At 50.3% G+C, this 24,546-nt stretch overlaps 1 protein-coding gene across 1 annotated transcript in view; it reads right to left on the bottom strand.

Annotated features, from left to right (window-relative positions):
- The window catches only part of LOC137436175 (contactin-1), a 202,195-nt gene that overhangs the window by 145,346 nt on the left and 32,303 nt on the right, over positions 1-24,546 (bottom strand). The window contains exon 3 of the mRNA XM_078786860.1: positions 21,251-22,888. Within this exon, the coding sequence (XP_078642986.1) occupies positions 21,251-22,888 (1,638 nt within the window). The remainder of the gene's footprint in view (positions 1-21,250; positions 22,889-24,546) is intronic.

The following is a 24,546-nucleotide window of genomic DNA, read 5'->3' as shown; positions in this document are numbered from 1 at the left end:
CACCCTTCTCTCCCCCAAGCGCATTCCCGCTGATCCACAACACTCACTACTCCCTCACTGCTCCACACACCTGTCCAGTTCTCACACAGCATCATCTCATCTAACTACTCCCCTCTGAAACTTGCGCTTCCCAGTCGTCCCTTTAAACTATTGCGCTCCCTCGTCATTATCATCCACTCTAATCTACCTGCGTCCCCTCTACAGGTATCAGTCACTAACTAACCTTAACGTTACCTAATGTCATCTTCGCTAGATCCCTACACACAATATCCTAACCCACCCGGGCTAGTTTTCACTGCCATACACCCCATAACTAGTGCTCCTTTGCCCCACGCATGGGAAGGGTGGCAGGGATGCCACCCTTACCCACCGGGCACATCGCTCATCAATCCCCCAGTCCTCTGGCACTAATAAGCCCCCCTTATTCAGAGGTACTTGGTCCCGCCTCGGCATCTAAAGCCGAGGCAATCCACGGGGGCGCCTGCTCGCCGGTGTAAGGCCTTATTCGGTCGGCGTGGACGATCCGAGGGAGGGCTCGTGGCCCCATTTTGATTTTTACTACCACGTCACAGACTTGCGACAGGACGACCCCTGGGCCTTGCCAGGGAGAGGTGAGTTTCGGGCACCTACCCTTCCTCCTCCGGGGATTGAAGAACCAAATCTTCATCCCCGGAGTGTACTGACTCCCCCGGCTCCGGTGGTCGTACCTGCGCTTCATCTTTTCCCCCGCCAGATGGAGTTGGCGGCGGGCGAAGGCATGGACTAGCTCCATGCCTTCCTCTAGGTGACGTGCGTACCCCTCCCTCGGCGGGTTAACCACTGTGTCTGGCACGGGACCGCATAGCAAGTCGGCGGGAGCCCGTAACTCCCGCCCATACATAAGCAACGCTGGACTGCATGCGGTGGCCCCGTGCTGGCTGGTTCGGTAGGCCATGAGCAAATAAGGGAGATGTTCGTCCCAGTCATCCTGACGGGTGGCGGTGAACAGTGCCAGTTGTTGGATTAGAGTTCGGTTGAATCTTTCCACCATCCCGTCAGATCGAGGTCTTAAAGGCGTTGTTCTTGTTTTCCGAATTGACAGGAGACTGCACACATCTTTTAGCAATTTGCTCTCAAAATTTCGTCCCTGGTCGGTGTGCAACTCCTGTGGAATCCCATGCCGGCACACAAATCCTTCCACGAAGGCCTGCGCTACCACCCCTGCTTCTTGGTTGGGGAGGGCGTAGGCCTCCGGCCACTTGGTGAAGTAGTCCATCACAACGAGGATGTACTTATTACCTAGGCGGGTGCGGGGTAGTGGGCCTAGGATATCCATGGCCACCCGCTCTAGGGGGGCCCCCACCTGGTGTAATTGAAGGGGGGCCCTCATCCTCCGTGCTGGTCCCTTTTTGGCAGTACAGGCGTCGCATCTCCGACACCAGTCCAGTATGTCGCGCTCCATATTCACCCAATAAAACCTCCGGCGTACCTGCGATGTCGTCTTTGTCCTGCCCAAATGGCCGCCGGGGCGGGTACCATGCACCTGTTGCAATATATCGGTCTTAAATTTATTTGGGACTACCACCAGCCAGGAAGTTTTATCAGAGGGAACCTCCACCCACTTGCGATACAAGATGTTATCCTTCAATTCCAGGGTTTTCCACTGAGCCCAATATGCCTTGGTCTGTGCCCCGAGGGGGGTGACCTCTTCCCCATTAGGTCTTTGCCCCAATCTCACCCATTCGTGCACCGGCCCCAGTACGGGGTCCTCCCGCTGGGCCGCGCTCCAAGCCAAAGTTCCGAATTCCTCATCTGCGGTTAGTGGCAAAATTGGCCCTCTCACCCGGGTTGCCCGGACGACGAGAATCGGGGCGGAATCGCCCAATTGCTCCCTCTCCTCGTGTCTCGCACAAAATTTACAGTTTTCCCCCAGACAAGGACGCCGAGAGAGTGCGTCCGCATTACCATGGGCCTTCCCGGCCCTATGGGCCACATCAAAATCGTACTGCTGCAACTTTTCCAACCACCTTGCAATTTGGCCCTCCGGTTCCTTGAACCGAAGGAGCCATTGCAAGGAGGAATGGTCAGTTCTAACCAAAAATTTCCGCCCGTACAGGTACGGGTGGAAATGGTTCATGGCAGCCAGCATAGCCAATAACTCTTTGCGAGTGACACAATAATTTCGCTCGGGCCTACTTAAGGCCCGACTATAGTAACCAATCACTCTCTCCACGCCCTCCTGTGTCTGAGACAAAACTGCGCCCAATCCTTCCTGGCTCGCATCCGTGTCCAGGGTAAATGCCCCGTTGCTAGTGGGGTAAGCTAGAAGGGGTGCGGATGTTAGACACCCCTTCAATTTTTGGAAGGCCTCGTGGCACTCCCGTGTCCAATTAAATCGCGTCCCCTTCTCCGTAAGCCGGTGGAGGGGACGGGCAACTCCGCAAATTTCGCCACAAAGCGCCGGTAGTAGGAGCAGAGTCCCAAAAATCCCCGCACCTCTTTGATGGTACGTGGTGCGGGCCACTCCTCTACCGCTTTAATTTTGTCTGGGTCCGTTTTTACCCCCTCGCAACCGATGACGTGGCCTAAATAGGCCACCTCCTTGGCAAACAAGGTGCACTTACTCGGGTTCAGCTTCAACCCTGCCTGTCTGAGGCACCCGAACACCTGGTCCAAATTAGCTACTGCCTGGGGGAACGTTTTGGCATGTACTAGGACGTCATCCAGGTACACCAGGCATGATTGCCATGGCATGCCGCCTAGTACATGTTCCATCAATCTTTCAAAGGTGGCGGGGGCATTACACAAACCAAACGGCATCACAGTAAACTGATACAGTCCCTTACCTGTGGAAAATGCCGTTTTCTCCTTCCCTGCCCTATCCATCTCCACCTGCCAATACCCACTCTTGAGGTCCAAAGTTGAGAACCAATTTGAGCCCGCAACGGCATCGAGGGTGTCATCAATCCTTGGCAGGGGATATGAGTCCTTGAGTGTCACGTTGTTTAGCTGGCGATAGTCCACGCAGAACCGCGTGGTCCCATCCTTCTTTTTGACCAGCACAACAGGTGACATCCAAGGACTTCCCGAGGGCTCGATCACGCCTGCGTCGAGCATTTTTTCAACCTGCTCGTCAGCTTCCGCCCTCTTGCTCCAAGGGAGCTGTCGGGCGGCCTGACGAATAGGCCGGGCCTCACCGGTGTGGATCTGATGTTTCACCAGGCCCGTACGTCCAATATCCTCGGTGGACAGGGAGAAGAGGTCCAAATGGGACCCAACCAGTTTGTGTAAGGCCTCCCTCTGGGTACCTCCCAACTCTACGCTACTACGATTTACCATCTCGCAAATGGGATCGGGCCAATTCCTACTTCTTATTGAAGGCTCCCCCCGGGGCCGGCTCGGCTGGACGTTCTCGCCCCTCACTGTCGCGACTTCCTCCACTGGGGTGCAGCCAGCTACCCTCGTGCCCCTTACTATAGTGCGTGGTTCTGTACTTATATTTATTACTCGGACGGCCACTACCGGTCCGTCCGTTTTTACAAGGGTGCGGCCCACGATTAAACCCGGTATGGACTGCGCTGCCACCGGTTCGACCAGGCCGCAGGACTCCTGCCATGTTGGGCGAGCTGCCCACCGGGCCGGCACTATCGCCTCGGCCCTTGGGGGAATGGTCACGGCCTCGGAAGCCTCCAGCTCCGCTCTCTCGGCCATGCTCACTCCCCCTAACGGCAGCTCTTCTACTCCCACCTGCAGGATCCCCCGGCACAAGTCGATTTTACAACCGCTGGCAGTCAACAAATCCAACCCTATTAAACATGGGTCGCACACCTCCGCCACCCAAACATCTATCTCCCTCCTTACCGACCCTAACTTGAGGGTCACAGAACCACGCCCTATGATCGGGGCCGTTACCCCGGTAGCAAGTTGCAAACTATAATTTTGCAGGCGCTGGATCTTATCCCAGCCACCTGCGCTCGAATCAAGGACCACAGGGCTGATGATCGTGGCGCTAGCTCCTGTGTCCACTACGGCGCCTACCCCCACGCCGGCAATTTTGCATCTGATTGTCAGGCTACCGGTTCCAATCTGGCCACAATAAATGACCTGTCGCGTCAATGAGGGCTCTCCTCCATCCTCTTCTGCCGAACACCGCCCTACGTGCCCGACACCTTCTAGTTTCCCGGGGTCTGGCGGGGGGGGTGTCTGGGGTCGGCTAACCCGCTCCCCCCTGGGCGGAGTTGAGGACCTCAACCGCCGGGGATCATCCCGGCGCGTGGCTCGACAGTGCCGCGCCAGGTGACCCAGACGGTTGCAAGTATAGCACCTCACCTGATAAGGTGCTTGTCTCCGGAATTCCAAATTTCCCCCCCTGTAGGTCCGAATTGGATTACCCGCTCGTGGTCCACCGCGGGCCACCTCCGGGGCCGCCTGCCATGGTCCAGGTCCCGCCAGGCGCTGGTCCACCAGCCTCCGGACCATGCCCGCCAGGTCAGGACTCACGTCGGGGGCGGGCCCCCTAAGGGGTCCGCCCTCCATCGGGGGTCCCACCTGGCGGACCGCCATTGCGTGACGCTCGCTCCCCCGGGCCAGGGGCCTCGCTGCTTCCCAACGGGCCGCAGCGTCAGCCGCCTGGCTCAGAGTCTGCGGGCGCCACATGGCGAGCTGTTGCCGGAGCTCAATATCCGGGAGGGCCTGGATAAAATGGTCCAGCGCCAGGCTTTCCCGGGAATCCGCTGCCATGCTAGCATGTGCGATCCCCACTGCGCGGCGAATGTCGTGGGCAAGTTCCCCGATGGCTTCCTGGGGCTTGCGTTTTCGCAGCGCGAGCTGAGCTTTAACAAGCTCGCTCTGCTGTTCAATGCCGAATCGATTAATTAGGGCGTCGCGGAGGGCTGGCAGGGTGAGAGCACCCGGTGGTAATGCCGTCAGCACCTCCGCCGCCGCGCCGCGCAATGCGGCCACCAGGTGTACTCCACCTTCGTCCTCACCCCAACCGTTGCCCTTACACACACAGTCAAACTGCGCCAGGTACGCGCGTAGATCACTCTTGCCGTCATACGGCGCGAGTGGGACCTTGTGGGACCACCTCGTATGCGAGTCGTTGCCCGCCTGCCGGACCCCGTGCGTCGCCCCTTGCGGGGTCAGCGCGGGGCCGAACCGGCCGGGCCCCCACAGTACATTACCCCCAAGGGGCTCTCGTGCCTCCCCTGTCCCTCTAAAAACTACCCCTGTTGGTGTCGATGCATGGGTCACACTTCCGCAACCCGCTACCCATTCCATACCACCACAACCTTGCTCACCCACACCTCGCACCTCTCCCATCACCGGACCCTCTCGCTCGCACCCTCGTTCCATACCCTCCGGACCAGCCATACACCTCACTCTTGGCCTCTCACGAACATCCGGGTCCATCTCGACCCCCAAGCTTATTAAATCACCTGGCGCATCATACGCACGACCATATTGGTCACCACTTACACCGGGTCCTCTTTCTCTTCGCTTCTCCTCCATCACCTGCGAATCCCTCATCCGGTTAATGAGCACATCATCACGATCCGAACACAGACTTTGGACCAATTCTTTTACCTCCTCTTTTATCTCTTTCTTATCCTCTCTCCGTCGCTTCTTAATTTCGCTCACCCCTTCTTCCACTTCTTCTAATTTCTGCTTCACCTCCTTCATCTCCTCGTGCGCCCCCTTAAGTTCTTCCTCTAACTCCACCTTATTTTTTTATATGTGCTCCCGCACCTCCCGCTCTTTAACCTCCATCACCTCTACCACCTTGTTCATTTTCCTCGTCAGGTCCTCATGTACCGTCTGACACTCTTTTTTAATTACCCCTACGTCCTTTTTCATCTCCTTCTGTGTCGATTTTAAACCCTCTATTACCGCTGTGTTCTTCTTTACCTGGCCCCCAACTCCTTTTGTCCCACTGTCAGTTGTTCTACTCCCAGCGTCAACTCCTCTATACCACCTTGCAATTTTACAGTCCCCTTTCTCACCTCCTTCTCCATGCGCTCCTTACAGTGCCTCACCTCCTCGCGCACTCCTCCGACCTCCTCACTCACACCTCTTCTGATCTCTTCTCCCATCACTTGCATCTCCTGCCCAGATGCCACCCTCATCTGCTCCATTTCCTCCCTGTGAGCATCCAATTTAGTTTCTACCCCCATTCTGACCCCCTCTATCTGCTGCCCCATTTTTTTAACTTCCCTTTCTGCTTGGACCCTCATGTCCCTCAATTTGCCTTCCATACTGTTTTCTAACCCCTCTAACCCCTTTTTCATCCCTTCCATTTGATTCTCTTGAGCGGCCATTCTGTTTTCTACCCCCGTTAACCCATTCTTTACCTCTTTTATCCCATTGTCTAACGCCTCACCGGTACCCCTCGCTTCGTCCCTCATTACCCCCATTTGGCCCTCCAATCGCTCACCCTGAGCATCCATCCGGTTCCCCATTTGTCCCATACTGCTTTTCAAACCTCTAATTTGGTCTCCCAATTGCTCACTATTCTTTTCCATAAGGGCCTTCATTTGCATCATAAAAAGGTTCAAATCCACCGGTGGCGCTGCTACGGTCGCGGGCGCGGTCGCCGTGGCCATGTGCGAGGCGCCATTTTGCGCGCCCGTAACCTCGTGCGCGAGGACGCCATTTTGCGAACCTGCCGCCCTCACTGCTTCGCTCTCCTCATGTCCCTCAATTTGGTCCTGGATCGACCCTGCCTCACTCTCCTCTACCGGAACCCAGCCGTCTTGATCTGCCATAGCGCGACTTTCAAAATTCGGGTTTTTATTTTAAAACAAAACAAATTTCACCGTTAATAATTTCGAGCGCGTGAAGCGCGCTTCGGGTCCAATCCCACTTCCCGACACCAGTTGTTACGGATCGCGGATTAGATGTTATTTACCGAGCGGTGGTATTGCCGCGACCTAACAATTCCCCCGATTCTTCCCCAACTCACCCGATTCCACCCGACGTTGACCAAGTCGCGCTATGCTAAATCAATGATTTGGAAAGGACACAACGACTGGGATAAATGAAACGACACAAGGGGTACAGTTCTCCAGACCTCCGGAGGAGGATATAATTGGTGGGGGAGCAAAAGGGGTAGATTACAAGGTAATGAGGTAAAGACACAGAAGAGATAGGCACTTAGACACAATCTTATCTATCCCAGACAGACCACAGACAAACGGAACAAGACTGACTTGCACAGGGATTGATGGCAGGGAAGGACAGGCAGTCGATAGCACAAGGTGCACCTTGGCTCAGGGGCAGGATACAGCTCAGTCTTTGGGAGGTCTCTCGACGCTCGGAGGGTGCGTCCTTTCTCCTTCAGCTCTGCGCGCATCTGACGTCACCTCCCTCTTCCTGCGCATGCTCAGCGGGGAGTGACACACCCTCGGCTCGTTGGCTCCGCCCCAGATGGGATCGGTCTGCCACTTCGATTGGGTGCGGGGGTTACCGGGCTCCGCCCTTGACGAGGAGCTGACAGCGAGCCCCTACCTGGTAACCCCGTCGAGCACATGTCCAATGGCGGCTCGTTGGAAAGGCTTGGTGCCCTCCCAACACCCCCCACCAACCAAGCCGGAGTGAGGACGCGCACTCCCGCCGCCGCCGTTGTTGTTGTTGTTGTTGTTGTTGAACCATGAGGAAGAGCTGCGGGGAGGTATTGGGAGGTCCTAAACTTCCTAACGGTGCCATACAATCACATTCTGGTGCAACGAAGAGTCAGAATTAATGGAAACGAGTCCTTAACTAACATAGACTAAGAATAACTAGCAAGATGTCCTATAGTTGTCTACGTGAGATGCGGTGGACCTGGATGCGACATTTAATGGGGGAAATAGGGGGAGGTCGGGTCTACAGAGTGTTGTTTACAGAAAATGGGACTAGGGAATGGGGGATTGGGGATAGTTGGGAAGTATTGAGGAAATAGGGGTATATTTACAAGCGGATATGGCTGGATGCAAATCCCATATCCGCAACAATATATATATATATATACATATATATATACATATATATATACATATATATACAACAACAACACAACATGCATTTTAAGGCCATTTTCCCTGCTGGAGCAGGGGTTAGCCTTACGGCCCCCATGACAATCTTCTCCATCTTGCCCTATTTTCTGCATCTCTCATTGTTAACCTAACCCCCTTGCCCGCATTTCTTCTTCGACCATCTTTAGCCAAGTCTTTCTCGGTCTTCCCAGTCCTCTACTTCCTTCTACATTCATTTCCATCACTCTTCTCAACCAGTCACTTTCATCCTTCCTCAACACATGACCAAACCATCTCAACCTGTTCCTCTTCACAACATCAATCACAGGCTCTATTCCCATCATCTTTCGCAATTCATCATTTGTCTTCCTCTCTCTCAACGATATTCCGCACATCCATCGAACCATTCGCATTTCCACCCTTTCCAGCCTTCGTTGCTGCTCTACGTTCATTACCCATGTCTCGCTCCCATAAATCATAACACTTCTCACACATGCAGCATACACCTTTCCCTTCAGCTTCAACGACACTCCCCTCCTTATCAGCACGCCACTCAGTTCCCGAAACATGTGTATATATATATATATATATATATATTGTTACGGACACGACTTAGATGTTATGATGGGCCGAGCGGAATGGCCGCCGTGTTCGCACAGTTTACCCGATTACACTCGAACGTTGGCCGAATCGCGCTATGCTAAATCAATGAAGGAAAGGACACAACGGCTGGGTTAAATGACACGACACCAGGGGTACAGTTCTCAAGACCTCCGGAGGAGGATATAATATTGGTTATGCAGAACGTTTAGATTACATGGCACAGAGGTACAGCACAGAAAGATGGGCACTTAGACACGGTCTTATCTTAGCCCCAACAGACCACAGACAAACGGGACAAGACTGACTCACACAGGGATTGATGGCAAGGAAGGGCAGGCAGTCGATAGCTCAAGGTGCACCTTGGCTCAGGGGCAGAATCGACCCGGTCCGGTCCAGAGATGCGGGTAGGTATCGTCGCGCTGGAGGTGGCGTCCGTTTCTCTTCAAGCTCAGGCGCATCTGACGTCACCTCCGTCTTCCTGCGCATCCCAGCGGGGAGTGACACGCCCTCGGCTCGTTAGCTCCGCCCCAGATGGAATCGGTCCGCCGCTTCTTATTGGGTGCGGGGGGTTACCGGGCTCCGCCCTTGACGAGGAGCTGACAGTGAGCCCCTGCGTGGTAACCCCGTCGGAGCACATGGTCAATGGCGGCTAACCAAGCCGGAGTGAGGACGCACACTCCCTGCGCCGCCGCCGCGCCGCCCCCGCTGCTGTTGTTGTTGGTGTTGTTGTTCCATGAGGAAGAGATGCGGGGAGGTATTGGGAGGTCCTAAACTTACTAACGGTGCCATACAATCACATTCTGGTGCAACGAAGAGTCAGAATTAATGGAAACGAGTCCTTAACTGACATAGACTAAGAATAACTAGCAAGATGTCCTCTAGTTGTCTACGTGAGATGCGGTGAACCTGGGTGCGACATTTAATGGGGGAAAAAGGGGAAGGTCGGGGCTACAGAGTGTTGTTTACAGACAATGGGACTAGGGAATGGGGGATTGGGGATAGTTGGGGAGTATTGGGGAAATAGGGGAATATTTACAAGCGGATATGAATGGAGGCCAAATCCCATATCCGCAACATTGCACCCTTCTCTACCTCGGGGCGTCCCGACCCGATAAATCTTTACCTACGTTAGTGTGGCACTCAGATGTTCCCTCTACTATTAACTCAACCCTGAGTGCGACAGTTTTACAGATGTTCACAAATGAGTAAATATGTCCCCCTGCGACGTTGCACCCTTCTCCTCACAGAAACACACCCACAGGATAACCGAATCGCAGAAAGAATCCTCAAACTAAACATACAGCCGGTAGGGAGCATCATTTATACAAGACTACACTGATATTTACACTACGATCCAGGACCTGTTTTTGGAGGAACACATGCAGATGTTATGCATAGAGAGAGCACGCATGCCAGCATCGATACACCAACCCACGAGTGCTCTGTGGCCCTATGGCCTTTAATAATGTGCAGAGCACCCCATCCAAGCACCAAAAGCACCACCCTTATTCATACAGTCAGCACCATCCGGTGCACCAATAAAGTGTTCAATGTCACCGGTGGTGTCGCAGCCGGCCGATGTTCAGCCGCTGGTCTTGCCTTCCTGAAGTGCTTGGCCTTCTCGCTTCCTTAGAAAATAAAGAAAGGCGCCAACCGCGTCCATTTCTGTATTGTGACCGTCAGGGGGCCAACTAAAAGTGGTTCACCTGTATGGCATAGGTGCCACGTTGACCCATAGGTCCATCAACGGGTGGTGCTTGCCCGCAAGAGAACTGCGGTCCATGGTGGGCGGCCACAAAAATTGCGGTCCATATGGTGTATCGATCCAGGCAGCAAACAGCGAAAGTGCAGGCCCACAACTGCGGAGCCAGCACCTCTCTCTCCTCTCTCTCTGCCCCAAAGCCAGATCCTCGGAGGTGGGAGACAAAAGAAGAAGACAAGTGAGTAAGGTGGTCAGGGCGCAAAAGTGCACGCAATATAAGGTAATGCACACTGGGGGCACATGGGAACCAGGTGAGACAGGTACGTTCCTACCGTACGCCCCCCCCCCCCCCCACCAGGTAACCTACATTGCCCCTCCCTTACCCCTTACTGTATCCACAAAACACAATACTACCCATAAACATCTACTTTACAAATCAACAAACGTCCCTACTGTCTTCCCCGTTCCTCCCATAAACCAAATTCGTCTTCTCTCCCTCCTAACCAATCAAATTTGCCATTTCCAACTCTCATCAAAATTTGCCATCTCCCATTCATCATCAGTCCCTCCTAGGGAGGGAGAGATGGAATCACCCCAATGTCTTATCCACGTCGTGATGCGTCTCACAAATCCAACAGCAATTCTCATTTCCTGCAACACAGAACAAAAGAACACAGGTGTGGAGTCGTCATCATCCCCTCAGGTAAGTGGCTGCGTATGGTGCGACAGGTTCATCAATCCTAACTATTTCCTAAATGACTTTAACAACTTTACATTACCCGGGGTCTTTCCCTGCCAATCCATTGGCCAACTTACACTATGGGTTCTAAAAACCAATTCCCATTGACCAAACTGTGGTGCTTCTCAATTTGGGGTCTCACTCCCCCGATTCATCTCCCGGTGCCTTCGCACAATTTCTGGGCTGCGACGTGTAGCTCTCCCAGCAGGTCTACCCACCTGCACACCTCCACCACTGCAGTTGCCTCCGAGCTTACCTGCTCCTTACCCTAACCTAACTACCTGGGGAAGGCCCTCTGGCGCTCTCCCCACTCGGTGCCCTCTCTGGCACTGGGCTACCCGGGTCCGTCCTCCGGATCCTCGGGCCCCACTGACACTAACGGCTCCCAGAGCCCACCTGCGGCCTCACCTGGCCAACATCCTCACAGTGGTGGAGTGCCCAACCAACTACACACACTAACAGGCTACACGCCCAGCCATTTCCACAACACTAATGCACCCATCCACAATACCATTCTGCAACCGCACAACAAATGCCAATATCCAACCACAATTTACCTATACCCTCTACCTAACACTTACACTACCCGCCCCGGGTACTCGTGAAAGGGGTCCACTCTTCCCCCATCCACACCTTCGCACCATGCACACCACTCCGTACCACTTACTCCAACTCTCTCCACACCACTCATTCCAATACTCCATGTATTCCACACACCTGTACTTGCACACCTGTGCTCTCACACCTGGTGCCACCTGCACCCTTCTCTCCCCAAGCGCATTCGCGCTGATCCATAACACTCACTACTCATCCACTGCTCCACACACCTGTCCAGCTCTCACACAGCATCATCTCATCTAACTACTCCCCTCTGAAACTTGCGCTTCCCAGTCGTCCCTTTAAACTATTGCGCTCCCACGTCATTATCAACCACACTAAACTACCTGCGTCCCCACTACAGGTATCAGTCACTATCTAAACCTTAACGTTACCTAATGTCATCTTCGCTAGATCCCTACACACAATATAACCTAACCCACCCGGGCTAGTTTTCACTGCCATACACCCCATAAACTATAGCTCCTTTGCCCCACTTTGTGAGGGATGACAGAGTTGCCATCCCCACCACATCGGGCATCTCCCACTACCAATTTTGCACATCCAATTTCAACAAATCAAAAATTTGCCAATCACTACTCATCATCTGCCAATCATTACTGCCAATCCTTTGCCAATCATCAAATTTTGTTTTTTTCTAATTTCGGGGCCAAAACACTATCCTCGTCATTACAGTCTACTTACTAATGCCTCTCGGTGCGCCAATTCACTTCTACTGCTCGGCTTCGTACAGCCAAGCCATGCTTGCGGGTTGTTTGGTGCCAGCGGCTGGATACGTCCCGCATTCGGTGCAGGGAAGGAGGTTTACCCGGGCCGAGGTCCCACGCACCATCTCGGCACGGAGCCATCCAATGTCCCGATCTCGACCTGCCGGCACGTCTCACCAAAAAGTGGTCGCCATGACGACCCTTCCTATCGGGCTGCCAGCTCCGCTTAGTGGAGCACGGACGCGGCCGTTCAAAGCGAGGCCCGGCACGCACCGAGGGCCCGATTCGGCTATAAGTCGTTCTAACCTCTAACCCGGTTACCGTCGATGCCTCACCTGGATGCTTACAAGCATACGCTACCCCTTTCTTGCTCATACATGCAGCCGTTTCCATGCTCCTCGTCGTACCTTTTCTTACACACCTCGGTACACTCATTCCACTCCCAGCCTTGGTCACACACCTGACCACCGAACACTTTGGCACACATTCGTTGGTCGCACACCTCACCAACACACCTCTTCGCGCCCCCTCCTCGGTCACCTCCTCTGTGACAATCACAGGTGTGCCCTCACTCGCACACCCAACCACGTGCCTCACGACCAATTCAAGTGTGCATTCCCACACACGCTCTACCATTCCAGGTGTGCATCCTTCCATTCCAGGTGTACATCCTCGCTCACCTGTCACAACCAACTCACGCTCCTTGTCACTCTCACTACTCTCACCACTACTCTTGACAGCGCACTCACCCTTACTCTTGACAGCGCACTCTTTCCTCCTGCACCCGTCCGTTACACACCTCTCTCGCGCACACTCTTGCGCACACTCTCCCGTCACACCCTCTGTAACACTCACCACAGGCGTGCATTCTTCCTTACTTTTGACAGCGCACTCTTTCCCCATGCACCTGTCCGTCACACATCTTTCTCGCACACCCTCTCCCGTTACATCCTCTGTAACACTCACCACAGGCGTGCATTCTCCCTTTACACCCTCCGTAACACTCCTCACTACGCGCTTCCATGTGCTCCCTCGCACACGCGCTACGACCGACTCACTCTCGACAGCTCCCTCACTCCTTGGCACGCACTTTTTCCTCACACACCCCAGAGTCGGACTTTCTCGCACACCTCCTTTTTCGCACACCAGACCTGTCGCACACTTCACCAACGGCCTCTCACGAACACCCGGGTCCATCTCGACCCCCAAGCTTCTTAAATCCCCTGGCGCATCATACGCACGACCATATTGGTCACCACTTACACCGGGTCCTCTTCCTCTTCGCTTCTCCTCCATCACCTGCGAATCCCTCATCCGGTTAATGAGCACATCATCACGATCCGAACACAGACTTTGGACCAATTCTTTTACCTCCTCTTTTATCTCTTTCTTATCCTCTCTCCGTCGCTTCTTAATTTCGCTCACCCCTTCTTCCACTTCTTCTAATTTCTGTTTCACCTCCTGCATCTCCTCGTGCGCCCCTTTAAGTTCTTCCTCTAACTCCACTTTATTTTTTTCTATGTGCTCCCACACCTCCCGCTCTTTAACCTCCATCACCTCTACCACCTTGTTCATTTTCCTCGTCAGGTCCTCGTGTACCGTCTGACACTCTTTTTTAATTACCCCTACGTCCTTTTTCATCTCCTTCTGTGTCGATTTAAAACCCTCTATTACCGCTGTGTTCTTCTTTACCTGGTCCCCCAACTCCTTTTGTCCCACTGTCAGTTGTTCTACTCCCAGCGTCAACTCCTCTATACCACCTTGCAATTTTACAGTCCCCTTTCTCACCTCCTTCTCCATGCGCTCCTTACAGTGCCTCACCTCCTCGCGCACTCCTCCGACCTCCTCACTCACACCTCTTCTGATCTCTTCTCCCATCACTTGCATCTCCTGCCCAGATGCCACCCTCATCTGCTCCATTTCCTCCCTGTGAGCATCCAGTTTGGTTTCTACCCCCATTCTGACCCCCTCTATCTGCTGCCCCATTTGGTTAACTTCCCTTTCCGCTTGGTCCCTCATGTCCCTCAATTTGCCTTCCATACTATTTTCTAACCCCTCTAACCCCTTTTGCATCCCTTCCATTTGATTCTCTTGAGCGGCCATTCTGTTTTCTACCCCCATTAACCCCTCCTGTATTTCCCCTAATCTATTGTCTAATCCCTCAAATTTGTTTCCTAATCCCTCTATTCTACTCCCTAACCCTCCGATCTGGACCCCCATGTCCTCCCTAAATTTCTCGCTATTGGACCCCATCCTTTGTTCTAACCGTTGGCTATTGGCCCCCATGTCGCCCCCCAATTCGTCCCTCATTGCCCCCATTTGCTCACTCTGCAGTTTGAGGCACGCCTGCATTTGCGCCATAAATTGCTCCATGAGGGCCTGCATTTGGGCCATCCCTCCCACTTGTGCAGCGGGTGCGGCCGCCGTAGCCATGTGCGAGGCGCCATTTTGCGCGCCCGCAACCTCGTGCGCAAGGACGCCATTTTGCGACCCTGCTACCCTCACTGCTTCGCTCTCCTCATGTCCCTCAATTTGGTCCTGGATCGACCCTGCCTCACTCTCCTCTACCGGAACCCAGCCGTCTTGATCTGCCATAGCGCGACTTTCAAAATTCGGGTTTTTATTTTTTTTGTAAAACACAATCAAATTTCGCCGTTATAATTTTGAGCGCGTCAAACGCGCTCCGGGACCGATCCCACTTCCCGACACCAATTGTTACTCTAATAGTACAATTGGTGTTCCAAAATTTGGGCCTAACAAATTTAGTCCCAGGTCCGAATCCAACTCCTGACAACCAATTGTTACGGACACGACTTAGATGTTATGATGGGCCGAGCGGAATGGCCGCCGTGTTCGCACAGTTTACCCGATTACACTCGAACGTTGGCCGAATCGCGCTATGCTAAATCAATGAAGGAAAGGACACAACGGCTGGGTTAAATGACACGACACCAGGGGTACAGTTCTCAAGACCTCCGGAGGAGGATATAATATTGGTTATGCAGAACGTTTAGATTACACGGCACAGAGGTACAGCACAGAAAGATGGGCACTTAGACACGGTCTTATCTTAGCCCCGACAGACCACAGACAAACGGGACAAGACTGACTCACACAGGGATTGATGGCAAGGAAGGGCAGGCAGTCGATAGCTCAAGGTGCACCTTGGCTCAGGGGCAGAATCGACCCGGTCCGGTCCAGAGATGCGGGTAGGTATCGTCGCGCTGGAGGTGGCGTCCGTTTCTCTTCAAGCTCAGGCGCATCTGACGTCACCTCCGTCTTCCTGCGCATCCCAGGGGGGAGTGACACGCCCTCGGCTCGTTAGCTCCGCCCCAGATGGAATCGGTCCGCCGCTTCTTATTGGGTGCGGGGGGTTACCGGGCTCCGCCCTTGACGAGGAGCTGACAGTGAGCCCCTGCGTGGTAACCCCATCGGAGCACATGGTCAATGGCGGCTAACCAAGCCGGAGTGAGGACGCACACTCCCCGCGCCGCCGCCGTGCCGCCCCCGCTGCTGTTGTTGTTGGTGTTGTTGTTCCATGAGGAAGAGATGCGGGGAGGTATTGGGAGGTCCTAAACTTACTAACGGTGCCATACAATCACATTCTGGTGCAACGAAGAGTCAGAATTAATGGAAACGAGTCCTTAACTGACATAGACTAAGAATAACTAGCAAGATGTCCTATAGTTGTCTACGTGAGATGCGGTGAACCTGGGTGCGACATTTAATGGGGGAAAAAGGGGAAGGTCGGGGCTACAGAGTGTTGTTTACAGACAATGGGACTAGGGAATGGGGGATTGGGGATAGTTGGGGAGTATTGGGGAAATAGGGGAATATTTACAAGCGGATATGGATGGAGGCCAAATCCCATATCCGCAACAATATATATATATATATATATATATATATATATATATATATATATATATATATATATATATATATATATATGACTCCATGGTAAGATCTCCAACCTTTAATTGAACAAACAATGACTCAACGTTTCCATTAACAACATGTGACAAAGCCACACGCCTCCGTTAATCTTCCTCAAGAGTGATAAAATCATCTCAACATCCCCTTATATGCAAAGTGGGCGGGGTATATGCAAAGTGGGGTGGGCAAAGCTGGACAGCCAATTAAACCGTATCACACCGCTCTCGTGAACTGAGAACGTTACTGACCAAATTCAAAAATCAACCGCATATTAACGGTTCAAAATAATCCTGTAAGCAATGCTGGATTATAAATCAAGTGTTTAGAAAATCCGGAACAATCATTACATTTAATTAGAAGTTAAACTTGTAAATAATTAAATTGTAAATTAAATTAAAACTGTAAATATATTAAAGCAAAAAATTTTAAGATAAAATAAAATTGCCATAATATCAAGATCATCACATGTGGCCCTATGCGGTAAAGGGGAATGCGGGGCGGGGAGATCATAGGGGGGGATAAAAATGGGGGGGGGGGGAACCGGAGGGTGGGGGCGGAAGCGGCTGTGGGGTTTGGGAGAGGTGTGTTTGGGGGGAGGGGGGAAGGGGGGGCAAATTGTCCGAATAAAAACCTTGTGTGACATATTATGTGGACTCGTTGTTCAAAGTACGGAATGCCTGCTTCGTTTACACAAGAGTGGATCAAACGCTACCGGTAAGTCAAGCACCTCTTGTGTGATCGAGGTAACAGTTTCTTCTCTGTGCCAAGCCTCCAAAACACGTCTTCTGTTTCTGTTGGGTGGGGAACCCAAAATATTAACCCTATCCCATAAAGGTGTGTGGCCTTCCTTCAGGCCGTGTTTGGCGATAGCAGATCTGCTGGGATAATTACATTCAAATGCTTTTTGGTGTTCAGCAATACGTTGACCTAAGGTCCTCCCGGTTTCACCCACATACTCAGCTCCACAACCACAGGGCACTACGTATACCACCCCTGACCTATCCTTCCTCGGAAGCTTGTCCTTGACCCTCATAAGGGCTTGGTGAAGGGTGAAAACCGGTGTGAAACTAACCCTCACTCCTGCCGTTTTCAAAATTCTGCCGACCCTCTGTGAAACCCCCGGGACAAAAGGCAGAACACAGAAACCATTTGGTTGTTCTCTCGGTCTCAGCCTGTTGTGTGGGGAAGCCCTTATCGTTTTCCTGTTGGGTATCAAGCTATCAGGATAACCATTTGCCCTCAACACATTTTGAAGATGGTCCACCTCACTCATCTTGTCTTCAAAGGTAGATGGTAACTCTTTTTGAGAGGGTGTGCACAACCGATCTTTTGCGTTCCATTGGATGGCAAGAATTGAAATCAAGGTAGCGATCAGTGTGTGTTGGTTGTGTGTGTGTGTGTTGTGTGTTGTTCATTGTGTGTGTGTGTTGATCAAGTGTGTGTTGTTGATTTCAATTCAACAACACACACAACACACAACACAACACAACCCTCTCCTTCTCCCTTCCCCCACTCACCCCCACCTTCCTCTCTCCCTCCCCCTTCATCTTCCTCTCCCCCCCTCTCCCTTTCCCCTTCCACACCCCTCCTCTTACTCCCCTCCCTCTCCTCATATTCCCGTCACAAAGTGACTCTGCGTCCCCGGCAACGCCAGGTAGCTTTTCTCGTAATAACAATAAAAGAGGACAAGTCAGGAGTCGACGATGGTTCACGAGCGAGCGGTATTCAATGACAAAGGAAGGACTATAATCGAAACAGGCCCGGACTGGGGGGTCGGGGGCCCACGTGGCAGGTGTTGGCTCCCGACAAACGGTGTACATGCCGATTTACAAAGGGCCCCAATGCGCTGCGTGCACAGGCCTTTAAGAGCCAGCTGAATGTAATTGTGTGTGGTGCTGGCCTGGAAATGTCAAAACGAAGGTTACTGACCTTGAAATGAGATAGAAAACATTGTATAATCAGTTATGAGGTTAGTTAGCTACACAATACCGAAAATTCGGTTCGATTCCGACAACTTTGAAAATTTGACCTTTGTGACCTTCAAAGGTCAAAGGTCGAAGATTCTGAAATTTGTTGGAAAACTTGTATTCCATGATGTATGTGATAATATAAGATCATGTACCAAATTTCACCCTATCAGGAAGCGAACAATGTAATAAAACCATCAAAAATCTCCTTTTCTAAATTTCGTGACCTTGTGACCTTGACCTTGGGGCGAAAATGTAAAAATCGAGCTCCGTGAGGCTAGACACATGACATTGGCCTAACCAAATACCGAAACCCCTGTCAGATTCCACCAACTCCCTCGGAGAAGATGTAGCTTGAACTCGATTACCCCCTAAAAAGACATCTTTTTCGGGCGTGGCTCCGCCCACAATGGGCGCAATACACCCACTCTCGGCAGGACACAACTAGATCATGATATAAACCTCCCACCCAAGTTTCATCAAGATCGGATGATATCATCGGGTAGCTATGCTGCGGACAGACAGACAGACAGAACACACAGACAGACACACACCCATGACGAATATAGTGGTCACTCTGTTTGATAACTCGTGAACCAATTATCATTATTCGCTGTATTTTCTGAACCCTGAAAATCAATTTCGTTTTATAAGTACCATACTGTATTTTGTTTGTGACTAGCAATAATGATAACTTATTTGATCATCTTCATGGGCAATTAATGCTTCCATCACATTTTAATAATCTTCTTCCAATGTAAATGGTCAGCATGACTTTGTGTCAAGAACTAATCGGAAATACTACATGCACATTAAAGTAACTTGAGACACGTGGAAGACATTTTACCAAAAGTGGTAAAAATCACAGGGAAAAAAAATAAAATAAAGAAAGAAAACAAAAGCTAACATACAGTCACGTGAAAAAGTAAGTACACCCCATGTAAAGTTTTGACTTTTTCAACATATTTCAACATACAGCTATTTGATCTTCATTTCAACAATATTGATAGATAAAGGTGATATAATATAACAAATATCATGAAACATTTACATTTTTTAGTCAATTGTATAATTTAAATAAACATAAATGCAAATTTCGCATGTGGAAAAAGTAAGTACACCCCTACATTTATCACTACTTCAAATACCTAAAATTAGAATCAGGTGCACCAACTCAGGTGCAAATGATTAGAACATCGTTAGAGAGGATCTTGGAGGAACCTCTCTTATTTAAACCTCAGACATTTAGTTTGGTTTGCTCTTTGTTGTTGAAGTGTGCGGCGTCACCATGCCGAGATCAAAAGAGCTCTCCGAGGCCTTCAGAAAGAAGGTTAGAGATGCCTACGAGTCTAGGAAGGGATTTAAAAAGATCTCCAAACAATTTGAAATCAATCATTCGACTGTCCGGAAGATCATCTACAAGTGGAGAAGATTCCAAACAACTGCCAATTTGTTCAGGCCAGGCCGCCCCAGCAAGTTCAGCCCGAGAGCAGACCGCAAGATGCTGAAAGAAGTCTCTAAGAACCCCAGAATGTCATCACGGGACCTACAGGTAGCTCTTGCCACTGTTGATGTCAAAGTGCACGAGTCTACCATTAGAAAGAGGCTGCACAAATTTGATCTACATGGGAGGTGTGCCAGGAGGAAACCTTTGCTGTCCAGAAAGAACATCAGGGCAAGACTAAAGTTTGCCAATGAACACCTCGGCAAAAACCAGCACTTCTGGAACAATGTGCTCTGGACATGAGTCAAAGGTAGAGCTATTTGGCCACAGTACCAGAAGACATGTTTGGCGAAAACCAAAGACAGCATTTGACCACAAGAACCAGATACCAACTGTAAAGCATGGTGGTGGAAATATTATGGTTTGGGGCAGCTTTGCTGCATCAGGGCCTGGGCAGCTCACCATCATAGAATCCACTATGAATTCTTCATTGTTCCAGAGGGTGCTTGAGGATAATGTGAGGCCATCTGTCGGAAAGTTGAAGCTCAACAGAAGGTTGACCTTGCAACATGACAATGACCCTAAACATACCAGTAAATCCACCAAGGAATGGCTGAAAAGAAAGAAATGGAGGGTTGTGGAATGGCCAAGTCAGAGCCCGGATCTAAATCCCATCGATATGTTGTGGGGGGATTTGAAACGAACTGTGCATGCAAGAAACCCCTCAAACATCGCACGGCTGAAAGAATTCTGCATGGAGGAGTGGGCAAAAATTTCTCCCAGTCGATGTCAGAGACTGGTAGACAGTTATAAGAAACTCCTACTTGAGGTTGTTTCTGCCAAAGGGGGAAATGCCACCTATTAGAGCCAAGGGTGTACTTACTTTTTCCACATGCGAAATTTGCATTTATGTTTATTTAAATTATACAATGGACTACAAAATGTAAATGTTCCATGATATTTGTTATATTATATCACCTTTATCTATCAATGTTGTTGAAATGAAGATCAAATAGCTGTATGTTGAAATATGTTGAAAAAGTCAAAACTTTACATGGGGTGTACTTACTTTTTCACGTGACTGTAACTAACGCAAATCAACAAAGCGTTTTGTTCTGTGAAATAAATGTTGTTTTTCGAAGAGAACTTAAGGTTGGATTTCTATTAGTCGAATAGTGTTTGATTATCGTTTGCAAAGATTCCATTGTATGTAATGAACAATAGTTGTCCTTTGCACTGACATCCGGGCCAAATTTCCGCCTTAAAAAGACATCCACACGTAAAAGGCCAACTTATCCCAACAACAGTGTTTTCTGGGTTGAAATTATATTCAAACAAAAATATATGAAGGAAGTACTTCTTCACTACAAAGATGGCATAGCAGGAGAATCATGTATATTGGGATTTTCTGTTATTACATCTCCCTCGGCCCACCACCCACAATGCAATTGGAGAAAACTGATATAGATAGTACATTTTATCATTGTCTATCATAAAAAGTCATAAATTAGAGATGTGATAAAGATAGGAAACATATACATACGATTAAAGTATGTGCCATTTGCGTCCACAGGAATTTGACTGCCTGGAGTTCCAGGCCGCTGATCTCTGGAACCTGGGCCATGGTGATGGTGATGGTGGTAGTGGTGATGCTGATTGTTTAATGGATAGTTGGATCCTGAGTGAAACTTTGAACCAAGTTTGTAGGCTAAAAATGGGATGAAAGGTAAAAGGTACATTGGTTTTATTCCAAAACGGTTTGAGCCAGTGTTCTGTCCCATTAATCCTGGAAAGCTACCGCCATATCCTTGTGAGCCATAGCCATGGCCACCCCAGCCAGAAGTTCCAAAACTTGACCCTACCCATCCAGGTTGTGCACCTCCATAAGAAACACCAGTAGAGGAATAGCCTGGTTGATGTCCACCATAGTTGTATCCTTGTGCAAAGGAATTTGTACCAGGAGCAATTGGTCTGTAACCTGGTTGTGAACCACTATAGGTTGGATTAAATCCTGACCTAGCTGGTTGATAGGCAGTGTTTGGACCACCATATCCTGGATTGAAACCGTATGGTGGTGGAGGTGGAGGCCGTACTGGATTGGAAGCTCCATAAGGTGGTGGGGGCGGGGGATGTGCTGGATTACGTGCACCATATGGTGGTGGATGAGCTGGGTTAGAACCACCAAGAGGTGGTGGATGGACTGGATTACGTGCACCATATGGTGGTGGATGTGCTGGGTTAGAACCACCAAGAGGTGGTGGATGGACTGGATTACCAGCACCATATCGTGGTGGATGTGCTGGGTTAGAACCACCAAGAGGTGGTGGATGGACTGGATTACCAGCACCATATGGTGGTGGATGTGCTGGGTTAGAACCACCAAGAGGTGGTGGATGGACTGGATTACCAGCACCATATGGTGGTGGATGTGCTGGGTTAGAACCACCCAGAGGTGGTGGATGGACTGGATTACCAGCACCATATCGTGGAGGTGGAGGAGGGTGCAGCGGATTCGATGCACCATATGGTGGTGGATGTGCTGGGTTAGAACCACCAAGAGGTGGTGGATGGACTGGATTACCAGCACCATATGGTGGTGGATGTGCTGGGTTAGAACCACCAAGAGGTGGTGGATGGACTGGCTTACCAGCACCATATGGTGGTGGATGTGCTGGGTTAGAACCACCAAGAGGTGGTGGATGGACTGGATTACCAGCACCATATCGTGGAGGTGGAGGAGGGTGCAGCGGATTCGATGCACCATATGGTGGTGGCTGGTTTGGATTCTGAGCACCATAAGATGGAGGCTGCCTGGGATTTGAAGCACCATGAGGAAACGTCCCCTGTCCAGGTTGCCCGCGGTTGTTCAGATCAAATCCTGAAGCAGGTGGTTGTGGAACTACATGGTCTGGCTTTGAGGCTCCAGTCTGAACTTTGTCCTTATCTCGTTTTCCAAAAGGAAGTCTTTTTCTGGGATATTCTGCTCCAGCGTGTCCACGAGATGAGGGTCGTGATGGTACGCGGGAGACTCCTCCTGTACGAGACGGGGTGTTGGATCTTGAAGAAGAGCGTGAAGAGGACCCACGTGAAGAGGACCCACGTGAAGAGGACCCACGTGAAGAGGACCCACGTGAAGAGGACCCACGTGAAGAGGACCCACGTGATGCACCTCTTCGAGCCTCTGCAATGAGATAGAAAATATATCGACCACAAAGTATTGTCTCCACGATAACTTTTAACTCATTGTCCTAAGCACATTTTTGTTTCGTACATCATCATAATTATCAATGTTCCATACTCTTGACAGAGCGTTGGTGGTTGCCAAAGCAATTTATTGGCAAGTTTCTTGCGTGGTTTTCCATTGCCTTACAAGCCTGCCAGGACAGGAATTTGGATTTTTTTCAGAGTGCCTGTGATAAAGGACCTAATCTTGATGAAAGACACTGTGGTATCTTTAAAATGCACTGACGAGCAGTGCTGGCAGAAGGGATCTTCAGCTTAACATCCCCTCTATTTAACATCAACATCAACATTGATGCATTGCTCTGAATATGAAACACCTGCATGACAATTTATAACTGTGTCAATATCAAAACCCAGCCGAGACAGCTAAAAGGCAAGTGTGCTCACCTTTAAGATTTCCTGCCGGTTAATTTTGGACAAAAAAAATCCAACAAAATCTAACTTTGAGGTGAATCTTTTCAACTGCAATTGTAAGAGATTGCATGTGAGAAAATTGATATTTTTCAAATGTTCTGCAAAGGCATTAACACCATATTAACTACATGGTTGGAGCACTGCTTAGGTAATATAAAAAAGTTGTTTGACAAAAAATAACCAAAACCATTTAGTAGAGCATTCAGTGTATTGTTGTGAGCTGGGATCCTGAATGAATTATCGTATGTGCCACCCTCATGATTAACTCACAGCAAGGTCATTTGGACAATCACAAGGATTGGCAAGCAATGAGCATTCTACTTTAACGCAAGCTTAACCACACCGTTTACCATGGATGGGATATGGGAACAAAAATTCCAGCGCATTCTGACCAATTCAATTCTGACCGCACAAGAAAGGTGGGTTAATGGTGGCCATTAAAGAAGATTTGACTACGGTACTAACCAAGTACAGTATTTACACAAACTTCACAATCAGTATAATTGGGAGATGATTGCATGAGCAAGCCTAGATTATCAAAATCCTTTAACTCAATAAAGGAGTTAACCACCAGAGTCATCAAAAAACCTTCATTTCAATCAATTCATTGATCATAAAAGTATTTTTCTAGTTTTTCTAGTTTTTTTGTGCAGAGCTATATGAAGAAGCACAAACTACCACAAAATAACAAATGCATATATGAAATTGAAGGTGGAAGCTCCGGTTTAAATGTTAATTCCTTCTTCTACTTGAAAGTGTTAACAGAAGATGAGCTCATATATTCAGCTCAGTTAAGATGAGCTCATATATTCATTCAGGTTAGCTCAGTTAGCTAACCCTAACTTCTCAATGCAAGAGGACTTGCCAGCGAGGAGGATGGGAGCCAAGCGCGAACCAAGCGAGCCAAGTGAGAAACGCATTGAGAAGCGCATTGCTCGCGTTTATTGAACCTGTACGAACTGTCCGTTTATTACGTATGTGGCTGAGCCGCGAGTGTAACCGCAAAGCCAGCCGACCGTTGCCCTGCAATAATCCCGTGTGCGCCAAATGACACGCGGAGAGCTCCTGCCGTCTGGTTCATCTGCTTCGCGGTGCGAGTTGGGGACCGGAGAGCGAGCTGCCTGGACGCATCCCTGGACCATCGACCTGGTCAACTACAAACCCCATGTGAGTGTGTCTTAG

This window comes from Myxine glutinosa, chromosome 11 (assembly GCF_964187855.1).
Source record: "Myxine glutinosa chromosome 11, kmMyxGlut1.1, whole genome shotgun sequence".
Taxonomy (NCBI): Eukaryota; Metazoa; Chordata; class Myxini; order Myxiniformes; family Myxinidae; genus Myxine; species Myxine glutinosa.
Note: the sequence above shows the minus strand (reverse complement) of the source record. Positions and strands in the feature narration are given on the sequence as shown.